This window comes from Pecten maximus, chromosome 4, assembly GCF_902652985.1.
Source record: "Pecten maximus chromosome 4, xPecMax1.1, whole genome shotgun sequence".
Taxonomy (NCBI): domain Eukaryota; kingdom Metazoa; phylum Mollusca; class Bivalvia; order Pectinida; family Pectinidae; genus Pecten; species Pecten maximus.
The window spans coordinates 44,106,155-44,119,180 of NC_047018.1; the positions used below are offsets into that span (position 1 = coordinate 44,106,155).

A 13,026-nucleotide genomic window follows, 5' to 3' on the forward strand; every position below is an offset into this window, starting at 1 on the left:
GTGTCTCTAGTAGGATTACCTTGTGGCCATTGTCGTCCAAACCAGCGTCTCTAGTAGGATAACCTTGTGGCCATTGCCACCCAAACCAGTGTCTCTAGTAGGATAACCTTGTGGTTATTGTCATCCAAACCAGTGTCTCTAGTAGGATTACCTTGTGGCCATTGCCATCCAAGTCAGTGTCTCTAGTAGGATAACCTTGTGGCCATTACCATCCAAACCAATGTCTCTAGTAGGATTACCTTGTGGCCATTGCCATCCAAACCAGTGTCTCTAGTAGGATTACCTTGTGGCCATTGTCATCCAAACCAGTGTCTCTAGTAGGGCAACCTTGTAATTATTGCCATCCAAACAAGTGTCTCTAGTAGGGCAACCTTGTAATTATTGCCATCCAAACCAGTGTATCTAGTAGGAATTTCATGCTGTTTTTCTGTTGTTATTAAGTTAAGCTTTGTGTTGATAGTGATTATGTTGTTATATTCTTTGTTTTGTAGGCTGTCCAAGATGTCACACATACCATGGATACAGACGAGTTTAAAGCTGCCATGTTACCAGAAAACCTTGGTAAAAACAGAGTGAAGAACATTTTACCAGGTAATACATGATATGAGTATTTTATTTGTACTGTTATAGAAGAACTGTTAGTTTTATTGTTAAATATTTGTGGTAAAGGTGATTTATGGCTCTATGAAATAACAGATGTCTAAGTGTACGAGTTAGTCAAATTACCCACAAAATACGCAAAAATAAAAACACAAGAAAAGGATCAATTTCACAGTATTTTTAAATCAGATCATCGCTCTCCATATGGTCTGAAGTAGGAGTACAATCAAAGGGAATCCAGATGATCCAGTTAACCATAGAGGAAATTATATCATTCTCTCGACTTTATAAATAATCTTTGAATGAATCCCTATTCTGTTACAGCCAATCGATGCCGACCACACCTGTACACCCAAGTTGAGGGCTGTAACGACTACATCAATGCCATATTCTTATCTGTAAGTTGTGTTACAGTTAATAAAAAGAAATATTAAAGATGCTTCAAGGCCATCGGAAAAATATATCATCTTAAAAATGGTTGCTTATATGATTGAAAATTGTATATTAGGGTAGTGTGTTTACACAGGCAGGGTTGTAGCAGAGATAAATAATTATAGGGTTGTATCAGAGATAAATAATTATACGGTTGTATCAGAGATAAATGTTTATAGGGTTGTATCAGAGATAAATGTTTATAGGGTTGTATCAGAGATAAATGTTTATAGGGTTGTATCAGAGATAAATGTTTATAGGGTTGTATCAGAGATAAATGTTTATAGGGTTGTATCAGAGATAAATGTTTATAGGGTTGTATCAGAGATAAATGTTTATAGGGTTGTATCACAGATAAATGATTATAGGGTTGTATCAGAGATAAATATTTATAGGGTTGTATCAGAGATAAATATTTATAGGGTTGTATCAGTGATAAATATTTATAGGGTTGTATCAGAGATAAATGTTTATAGGGTTGTATCAGAGATAAATGTTTATAGGGTTGTATCGGAGATAAATGTTTACACAACCAGTCATGTTTTTGTTACAGGGCTACACTCACAAAGATGCATTCATTGTGACACAGATGCCTTTACCTAATACAGTGGCAGACTTCTGGAGAATGTTGTACGACTACAACTCTAACACTGTCGTCATGCTCAATGACTTTGACAGAAACGACCAGGTAAGTAGAGATTCGTATAGATCAAATCCTTACCAAAGTAATTTAATGGCTTATCAACAGATAAAGAATCAATAGCATAATCCTATTACTGTACCACGATATCCTGATTTGTCCTTTTCAGACGTGTGCCCTGTACTGGCCAGAGGAACACGGATACACGGTGGAATATGACCCTCTCAGTATTGAACTATTGTCTTCCAGGGAGGTAGACCCTAATGTATCTGAGCGCATTTTCAAAGTATGCAATCACTTGAAGGTTAGTGACCCAGCTGTATTGGCTTCATTTAGGTAAACCAACAAAATCAGAAATAAAGCACAATTAAATCTATTTACTGTGTTCACAGTTAAGTATATTCTGGTTTCATAACATCAAAAAGAATATTTCTTAAAGGTTAAAATTATTTAATTCCTTTTTTTGTGCAGTAATAATCTAAAAAAATGTCTTTAAGTGTTTAAGCATAAAATTCTGTTGTTGATCAGTAGTTTGTAGCTAGGTTCTTGTATGTAAGATTTTGTGTTGAAGCTGTCCCCCATAGCCTATTGAAACACAGGAAATAAAATGTTTTTCAGGAAGTCAATTACCATGTAAAGGACCTCACTTATAAAATTCCAAGTGCAAATCCTGAATTTTTGTACATCAAACATACTTATGACATTTGAGAATCGTGCATATTCACATTGGACTACTTTATAGTGCCATCTCACTGAAACGCCACGTCACAGGCACATTTGTATGACACTTCTCCCCGCCCGTTATACCGACACCAAGGAATATACCACTAATATACACTTTTCATCTTTTAGGGAGAAGCACGTGCAATCAAACAGTTTCAGCTGAGGTCTTGGTCCGACTCAGAAAAAGTACCCGACACTGCCGCTCTTGTCCAGTTGTTGGACATGGTTTGTGATTGGCTGAAACAGAGTGGCAAAGGACCAATCACAGTCCATTGCATGTAAGTACCTCTGTGGGACCACTTGTTCAAAAGGTCATTAGCTTCATCGTGATTAGTGAAAATCTCCTTTCTCCTTTTTTTTTAAAACCTTTGTGTGTACATTTCTTAAAATAGACAGATGGGAAGAAAATGAAGAGTGCTATGGAGTTTCATAAAAGTTTGTCAAGTCAGTGTTACCAGAAACTATTGAGCAAGAGATTTTTTTGTTAAAGTGTAAATCGCCTCTCACTTTTGAAAAACCGTGCCCTTGAAATTAACCTAATGAGAACTAGTAGCAAGAAAAGAATTCATTGAATAAGGAAGAACCTTAGCCATGTGACATTTCAAATAAGATGACTAAATTCTTGTACATCCTGTTTAGTTTCAGGGTCCAAATTGCTTATGAAATCAATTAAAAATGTGTCTGACTTCACTTTTATTATGCCCCTGCCCTGAAATGGTACTAGTGTTACCCATGCCCATCCCGTCCCATACTGATGCAATGTAACTAGCTAATCACAGGAACTGCCGATGCTGTTTTGGGGTGTCAAGTGGCATTTATGTCTGACAGACATTTGCTCGTCTACATTGTTACTAAAGAGGAGTTTAAATAATGCAATAACTTTCAGTTTAAAAACAATTATGCTTCAAGCTTAATGAAACAACTTGTTAAGAAGGGTATATTGATTCTAATAATCTGAAATATTCCCTTCATTCAAGAGAAAAGATTCACAAAATATATTTGAAACCCTGTTATCCAATTTTTTTTTTTTAGGAATGGTGCGAGTAAAAGTGGTGTTTTCTGTGCGGTGAGCCTCCTACTGGAGCGGATGCAAAGGGACCACGAGGTTGATGTGTTCCAAACTGTTATGACCATTCGTACTAACCGACCACAATTTATAGAGGACTTGGTAAGTCAAGATTCTCTTTGGACATTCAATTAAGATTTCTAATCTGTTTTTCACTTTCCAATTTAATATGATAATAATCACTATTCACTATGAAATATCTTATATATTTGCTGGAAGAAAAATTTTACCATAGTAGATCAAGTTAGAGTAAGTTGATTATTTGCTTTACTTTAGATTATTTAAAAAAAATTCTTTAATATCTTAAAATGGACAAAACAATTATGTTTTGTGTGCAAGTAATAGCAGTACAAACAATTGTGAAATTTTCTTGGCAACCCGCCCCTTTATTAAGACACTAGTAAATATACATATATATATAGTAACAACAATTTGTACACTTTATATCTGTATGTAACGAGAATGATGTGACTTTGTTATAAAAACTGGAGTTTCATTTTCTACAGAAATGACAAAAGAGTAACTGATTTGTCTCCCTTTTTCAGGAGCAGTACCAATTCTGCTACAAGATGGCGTTGGAGTACATCGATACCCAGTGAAGCTAGGCATGTGCAAATAAAACTCCTGAGAAGTTTAAGACAACTTTATGAATTCCAAAGAAGTTAAAATCACAGGAAATTTGAAAATTGAAGTGGTGACTATTATCGTGACGAAAGACTTATCATAAGGATAGAAATCGGGAGATTTGGGAGTGAAAGGTTATTCAGTTCATGTGAAGAAGTTAATGTTTTTTCTGCGACTTGCTATTGAATAGCACAATATATTAACCCTATGTGATGTAATCATTCGTAGCCTAAGGTCACAACTCGAGTACTACACATTCATTTTGTAAATATGTTGCACAGCTTATTAATTTTTGGTACATCTATACCTTTGTTGCAGCTGCAGAATCTGCTATAGATCTACATACCTTTTAAATTAGAACTTGTGTGTAGAATAAAATGTGTTTGGTCATTCCACATGGTCACCAATGGGATATTAACTTCACTGTGGAATTTTAATATCTGTAATGTTTTATAAAACATTGAATATGACATTGTACAATAACTTAATACCGCTCCATTAAAAATGGAATATTCATATACACTAAAATCAAAATTAAACTGCGTTCCCTTACCGATGCAGTCTTAGTGACCTGGTAGAATTTTTGTTCTTTTTTTTTTTTTTTTTACTGTACGTTGTGAATAAGATTACTTGGTTGTGATTTTAGTAACGTGACCAGGATTTGGTTGTGTTTTTGTTTTGGTCATGTCGTCGAGTTTTCTGCAGGCAGATGTGAACAGACATGCTTCGTGTGTATATTATCAATCTGAGGAAACCATTACACAAAATTCAAATACATCCGTTTTAAAGTTAGAAATACCAAAATTAAACTTTTATCAAAGTTCTTTGTATAATGTTTTTTAAGGGAGTTAGTGAGGATTATAAAGTGTTGACCTGAGTTGAGAATTAAGAAGTTTACTTGTGAAATGGACCAGAGGTATAAACTCGTGTGTAATAATACTTTGTGGACCAAATTGAATTTAGTCAAATTTGGGAAAATAGTGTTCCTTAAGCTCCATATACATAGATAGAATTGTCAATAATTTTTTATTTTGAGCCATAATTTTTTTTGCTATTTTTTTCTTTTACATGCATCCTACATTGTTGAAATGCTTATTGATATTTACATTCCTATTATCCGTCTATAAGAAATTTTACAGCGTGTGTGTGTGATTGTCGACAGGTTTACTGTCTTCTGTTTGTTCAAGTGCTTGTGCTTATTCCAAATTTTACACTTTGTTTTAAAATGCAAAAATTAATTTCAGTTCATATTTTCGGCTCAAAACTTGTCACCGCCCATGTTTGATGCTCAAGGGATTATGTTCACTTTCGCTTTCGTGGAGGTGAACATAACCCGCTCCTTGCACAGAGTATAGAAGATGGTCACCACCATGTCACATTTTCTATCATCACTGAATTTAGCCGAAGATAACTTAACAAGCATTATGAAATACTTGTACAAAGTATAGTACAAAGTATAATTTTGTATAAATTTGATATGTTGTATATACCAGATATATAATTATCCTGGAAGGTGGAATTATTCATCACCGTGTTGTGTATGTCCAGTCTTTGTTGCCGTGTAGAGGTCTTTTTCCCGGCTGCATGTACCAAAGGTTGTTTTGAATGCTAATTCAGTAAAATCAGCAAATGTGACAAGAGGCACAAGAAAAAGGCACCTCCATTAGGTGTGAAATTGAATGCCAAAATCTCTGAGAGAAAAAAAATGTTTAAAAGCAAATTTTTCAATATTGATGAGGTTAATTTGCAGTTTGATAAATGGTTGGCTACCGTTTGAAGATAAAACCTCGGTCTCTTTTAAGTGACAGAACATTCTGAATGTGTAACTATTTTTCTTTTCATTAAAATGATGTCTTGTGTGAACCATTTCTGTGAAATGTTGTTGAAAGTGACACCCATGTACCATAAAAAGTAGATGTTAACAATTTATTTTTACAGAGGAATATATTGTTAATACTAACTTTCTTTTAATCAATATTTGATAGAAAGTCTGACCAATATAGATTTGTTTGTACTATTTATGTGCTTGGACCCTGCTGTATATTTGTTGCTGTGATAGGCATATTTTGTTTGTCACATTGTTGGTACATTCCTTTGTTAAGGTCTATTGTTACATGTTGAGTGCATTTGTTTTGTTTAGATTGCCGTAGCCAGAGTGAATATTAAGTATATTACATATTTTGATATGTTAAGAATTTGACGAGCCCCCTGACAGACTAAAGCGGGAGTTCTGGCTGCTTTATGCTGTAGCCTTTTCCATGTTGGACACAGTATGACCAGAGCTTGAGGTTTTCATTAAATAGTACCACATCTATCATGCAATAATCCTAAGGGGCCTATATATCCATAAAATCTGTTTCAAAGTAAAGTTTATTGTGGCATAGCATGAAGGTCTGGGCGTATTACTGGTAAATCATGGTAAAGGAGACCACAAAATTCCGAAACAAACTGCTGTTTGATATAAAATTCTTATCAAAGTGTTAAATCAAATAATAGAGAAAGCCTTCCAATAATTAACAAGTTTATTTATAGGTTGATTGTATATAATGTAATAGGTTGTGCCATTTTTTTTTTTTTTTTTTTTACATGTATATATATATATTTAGCCGTCAAATTTCAGTTGAAATCTTAGGAAGACATTGTGTGTGTGTGAATACTCCTGTATAAAGTGTGTCATATATGAATATCGTCTGTAAGCAGACCCGTTGTGGATATTTGTGTACCGAAGTATATTTACTGTAATGTGGACAGGTATCTTAAGTGTGTTGATAAATTTTAGCATGTTTAATGATGTTGTAAATGAAACAGACTTGAGTGTTAATGTCATACCAGTTATGAATTGTTGTAGTCAAGATTTATTTTTTTCTCGCCTTTCAGAAGGAACAATGATTTTTGTGGGTAAAACATCATATTTAGGTGAATTTTAAAGTTATTTTTTCGAAATTTGGTATTTCTTGCTGGGTGCTTCCATACTATCATTTTATAATTACTAATGTGGAGGTTGTTGGGGAGGGGGGTACATAAATTTATGTGAACTTAAAACTTAGCAGGACAAGTGAGACACATAATCTTGTGTAATACTAGTTTGTATGTATTATCCACATATAGTGAATATAGTACAACTTCACTGGTTGAACAAAAAAACTGCATATTATATACTGTTGGTGGTACATTATAATATATCAACATTTGCAATTTTGTGTACAAAATCACTTGTGAAATGTACACCCTTCAATCATGTGAAAACTCACTATGACATGTAGCATCACTCATGCCTGATCTTTTGGACATTTCCATTGGTGTATATATATATATTGTACATATTACTGTAACACAGGAAGTGACCTTTCGTTGACCTTGATATTATATACATATGTATATACTGCCACATTTTGTTAATTTCTAGTATAACAAATTCTATTTTCCTTTTTGTCTTGTACCAACTTAATCATGTTGTCAATCAAAGATCGTCATTCAGTAATGTACCCAAGGTGCTACAGTAAGTATTTAACAGTGTTAAGTGTTCTGTGTTATTAGTGACCGTCTTCAAAAGAGGATAATTGAAATAATTCATAATCAATATTTTAACCAGTTACTGGTTTATCCGTTTTTATCTCCATGGCCGTCTGTTGCATTGCTTCTCTCAAGTATTTACCCACTTCTACGGCTCTCTAGGTCACAGGACCAGTATTTACACTTTTGAAGAATGGGGCCTAGGACCAGAATTCACACACTTGTGTGTTGTGTAGTTGGGCCAGTATTCACACGTGTGTATAGTGAGGTCTAAAGCCAGTATCCACACTTGTGAGATATGGAGCCTTGGACCAGTATTCACACCTGTGAGATATGGGGCCTTGGATCAGTATTCACACTTGTGAGATATGGAGCCTTGGACCAGTATTCACACTTGTGTAATTGGGCCTTGGACCAGTATTCACACCTGTGAGATATGGGGCCTTGGACCAGTATATACACTACCATATAATACTGACTGCACAATTGATGTTAAGTCACAGAACACTACAATTTTGGAGAGAAAAAGCAAAGCTGCTTTACTGTTAAGTGTGCTTTTTGGACTACATAATCAGTTCCTGATACCATGTATTTTAGACAGTTGCCGTGCTCAGTACCGTGGAGTATAATATATCTCCATATTCTTCAGTGTTTTTCATTGTCTTTTCACATTTATTTGTTGTTCTCTACTTTTTTCATTGAACATCTGTTGAGTTTGCTGCTCTGGTATCTATTTGTGACCAAGTCATGTGTAAACAGTCTATCAAGACTCTCGTTTTATCAATATTCCTTCACTTAAGAATATTCCTCGACTCAAGTCTCTGTAGGAAAGCATTATTGGATTGAAAGAAATAATTTTACTTACAAAACTTTCCCTTTATTCTGTAATGCTTACGTATACATTTTTTTAGCAAGGGAACTCCCAACTTTGCTAGCCAAGTGTGTTCGATTTGATACTCTCGTACTTGGCTACACTTGGCTAGTAAAGTGAAGGAATGTTGATGGAAATGGCGCCAGAACAAATTATTTTTGAAACACATTTATTTTTCAAATGATAATCTGATGCCTACGGTATCATGATGGAGTGTTCAATAAAATCAGTGTACAGTATCGCAATTTCGCTTTCTGTAGCATACTATGTAAATATATCTATGGCATACGCTGTCTTTATGAAGTGTATTACAATGCTTGTATTTGGTTGTGAAGCTAATATCAGTGTTATCTGGGCATCATCCTACTGGAAATCCACTCACAATACATTTTACTTCTTTTTGTAACAAGTATAGATTTTCACATGGTTTTTCAAGTAACAAGAAATCGATCGATTCACCCAATGAAGCAAGAGAGGGAATTATGTGGACTGTGGTTGCTCATTACCGACACTTTTCCATTTTGAGAGGTGTAGTAGCTAATGTATGCATAAACATTTGTATTTCAAGCCGTTTTCTCCTCTCCTGGCTAAACACATTTACCTATTTTATTGGGGCAAAGTATTGACTATTGCAAGACCATAATTCCAATTTCAATAATGATTAAACAAGGGCGAAGTATAAAAGATATATAGATGTGCATGGAGATCCTTAAAAAAGTACAAGGAGACTAGGACCAGGTGTTCCTGAAGGGTAAGCATCTTCTGTTTCATCTAGGTCATCAAATCTAGTTCAACTTGATCCTTTATGAACTTTATTTTTCTCTGAGTAATATTTGGCTCACCTGCCATTGGGCCTCTTGTTAACCAACAGTTTAATGATTACTTGTCTTCATCTCTGGTAATTTGTTTGTTCGTCGAGAGGAGAAAGATGTGCTTGGGTTGTGTAATGTACAGTGGATTACCATACTTATCCAGCAATAAGCCCTGGGGGCCAGCACAACCTCCGACTCCGGCTCATAGCCACAGGTGGGCTTTACTGGACTAAGGAATAGTATTTGATTAATTCAACTTCATAGCAGTAGATATGGTGGGGCCTATTGCTGATAAATACAGTAACACATGTATATGTAGGCGTCGTTCGAATTGTGTACTAAACGTTCGGAAGTAGACTGGGCTGAACGCCAGTGGCCAGGCGGCTCATATGCAGAGTGTGTCTGTGTGTCCTGAGGTCCTGGGTTTGAATCTCGGTCTGGTCATTGCATTTTCCTCTCCTGTTACACCGAGGTTAAACATATTCCTCTCTGAAAGGTTGGTATAGGGTTTACATTGAAATATTATTTCTGAAATGAAACTTTACAAGAATCTCTACATATATTGATCTACATGTGTAATTAAGTTAGTTTTAGTGTTTAGTTCTTTGTAGTATATTGCACATATATTCAGGAACTTGTAATATTTTTTTTTATCACATTCCAGTTATATCTTTAAACCAGGGACGTATATATAGATCTATAGGATATGTCTCTGCTTTAAACATTTCTGTTTTTTTCCTTTTATTTTTTTCATGTTTTAAAATTTATTCAGTGTAACGAGATTTATTTTTAAATCATATTTTGTACAAATTAATATCGAAAAAATTTAGTTTGCATTTTATCCTCTCTGAAAACTGTAAAATAATGGATTAATATTATAAGCATTTAAACAGTAATTGTATAATTTATTCCATCCTATTGAAAATACATAATCTCCGATTTCATGGCTGGCCAGTAAGTGAACTAGGCATATCTTGAGGATCAGGGTCTGTGTGTGATGTTCATCAAATTGCACATCTTCACACAATATCCAAATTTAATTCTTTATTAACTTTTTTTACATTAAAAAGATAATTTAAGAAACAAACTACATATCATTATATCAATAAAATGAAATACTTTTTTGTCTTTTTGAATGTTTTACCACAAATAAGATTCAATGAAACTCCACAGGAACACAATTTTGTACAATTTTTTGTGAATAATCTGTAATGATTTGTTGTACTTGGATAAACTGCATGTGAACAGTTGTTTTGATTTACATAATAAACCTCTCTTTTAAGATTCAAAGGAATGCTTCAGGGTAGACAAACGTTTGTTTCCTAGACAATTTTGTTGTATAGTGAGTGATGCTGGTAGTCTGGCATCCCAACATTTATGCTTGTTGCTTGTTGTTGCATCACATCAGAATTCCATCTTTTTTGTTATAAATAATTCATGTGATCAAACTTTAGAATAAAACTTATTACTGCATTCTTGACTCTTGATTTGTATTTCAATAGCATCAAGTATACTGGTCTGTCATCTGTTAGTCAACATTTCCTTTAAAATGCTACTACATGTACTTAGGACTGATTGAGTAGATTTGACCATCCTTGGGGAAGGGAAACACATTTTGTACCAATGATGACTCTTGGGCCAGAAAGTCGGGGTCAAATGGGGGAAATAGAGGCAAGTCCTATGAAATCATCACTAGTCACAAAGGACTGAATCAATTTTGACCATTTGATCAGAAGCATCCTTCCGGGGTACAAATTTTAAACAAGAGGCCCATGGGGCCTGTATCGCTCACCTGGTTGGATTTGACCAAATGTCAAAATAATGTTCATGTTCAATTCCTTTTGTTTGTTAACCTCAAACAATGCTATTTATGGTTAAAACGTGGGGATCCCAACTGCTTTAAAGAAATAATGAAGTCCAGACTCTCTGAGTTTACAACATGCATTTATAACTTTATGACTAGTAGTGATTTAAAGGAATTACCTCTATTTCCTATATGGGGCCCCACCCCTTTTGCCCCTCGGGGGTCAGAGTCACCATTTATCCAAAATCTGTTCCCCTTCCCCCAAGAATATTTCTTACCAAATTGGGTTCAAATCCATTCATAACTTTATGACTAGTAGCGATTTTAAGGAATTACCTCTATTTCCCCATTAGGCCCCGCCCCTTTGGCCCCTTGGGGGTCAGAGTCACCATTAATGCAAAATCTGTTCCCCTTCCCCAAAGGATGTTTCTGACCAAATTGGGTTCAAATCCATTCATAAATTTATGACTAGTAGCGATTTAAAGGAATTACCTCTATTTCCCATATGGGGCCCCGCCCCTTTGGCCCCTCGGGGGTCAGAGTCACAATTTATGCAAAATCTGCTCCCCTTCCCAAAAAGATGTTTCTTATTAAATTGGGTTCAAATCCATTCATAACTTTAAGACTAGTAGCGATTTAAAGGATAATTCCTTTAAATCGCTACTAGTCTTAAAGTTACCTCTATTTCCCATATGGGGCCCCGCCTCTTTGGCCCCTCGGGGGTCAGAGTCACCATTTATGCAAAATCTGTTCCCCTTCACATAAGAATGTTTCTGACCAATTTGGGTATAAATCCATTCATAACTTTATGACTAGTAGCGATTTGAAGGAATTACCTCTATTTCCCCATTAGGCCCCGCCCCTTTGGCCCCTTGGGGGTCAGAGTCACCATTTATGCAAAATCTGTTCCCCTTTCCTAAAGGATGTTTCTGACCAAATTGGGTTCAAATCCATTCATAACTTTATGACTAGTAGCGATTTGAAGGAATTACCTCTATTTCCCCATTAGGCCCCGCCCCTTTGGCCCCTTGGGGGTCAGAGTCACCATTTATGCAAAATCTGTTCCCCTTTCCCAAAGGATGTTTCTTACTAAATTGCGTTAAAAACCATTCATAACTTTATGACTAGTAGCGATTTAAAGGAATTACCTCTATTTCCCATATGGGGCCCCGCCCCTTTGGCCCCTTGGGGGTCAGAGTCACCATTTATGCAAAATCTGTTCCCCTTCCCCCAATGATGTTTTTGACCAAATTCGGTTCAAATCTTTTCATAATTTTATGACTAGTAGCGATTTAAAGATATTACCTCTGTTTCCCCATTAGGCCCCGCCCCTTTGGCCCCTTGGGGGTCAGAGTCACCATTTATGCAAAATCTGTTCCCCTTCCCCCAATGATGTTTTTGACCAAATTCGGTTCAAATCTTTTCATAATTTTATGACTAGTAGCGATTTAAAGATATTACCTCTGTTTCCCCATTAGGCCCCGCCCCTTTGGCCCCTTGGGGGTCAGAGTCACCATTTATGCAAAATCTATTCCCCATCCCCAAAGGATGTTTCTGACCAAATTGGGTTCAAATCCATTCATAACTTTATGACTAGTAGCGATTTGAAGGAATCATCTCTATTTCCCCATTAGGCCCCGCCCCTTTGGCCCCTTGGGGGTCAGAGTCACCATTTATGCAAAATCTGTTCCCCTTCCCCAAAGGATGTTTCTGACCAAATTGGGTTCAAATCCATTCATAACTTTATGACTGGTAGCGATTTAAAGGAATTACCTCTATTTCCCCATTAGGCCCCGCCCCTTTGGCCCCTTGGGGGTCAGAGTCACCATTTATGCAAAATCTGTTCCGCTTCCCCAAAGAATGTTTCTTACTAAATTGGGTTCAAATCCATTCATAAATTTATGACTAGTAGCGATTTAAAGGAATTACCTCTATTTCCCC

The 13,026-nt window shown here is 35.7% G+C and overlaps 1 protein-coding gene across 1 annotated transcript in view; it reads left to right on the forward strand.

Moving 5' to 3' along the window:
* LOC117326190 (receptor-type tyrosine-protein phosphatase kappa-like) overlaps positions 1 to 10,754 on the forward strand; it is a 28,555-nt gene extending 17,801 nt beyond the window's left edge. The window contains exons 18-24 of the mRNA XM_033882837.1: positions 492 to 591; positions 925 to 998; positions 1,586 to 1,720; positions 1,842 to 1,976; positions 2,525 to 2,673; positions 3,428 to 3,563; positions 4,007 to 10,754. Of these exons, the coding sequence (XP_033738728.1) occupies positions 492 to 591; positions 925 to 998; positions 1,586 to 1,720; positions 1,842 to 1,976; positions 2,525 to 2,673; positions 3,428 to 3,563; positions 4,007 to 4,060 (783 nt within the window). The 3' untranslated portion in view covers positions 4,061 to 10,754. The remainder of the gene's footprint in view (positions 1 to 491; positions 592 to 924; positions 999 to 1,585; positions 1,721 to 1,841; positions 1,977 to 2,524; positions 2,674 to 3,427; positions 3,564 to 4,006) is intronic.
* Positions 10,755 to 13,026: the final 2,272 nt, after the last annotated feature.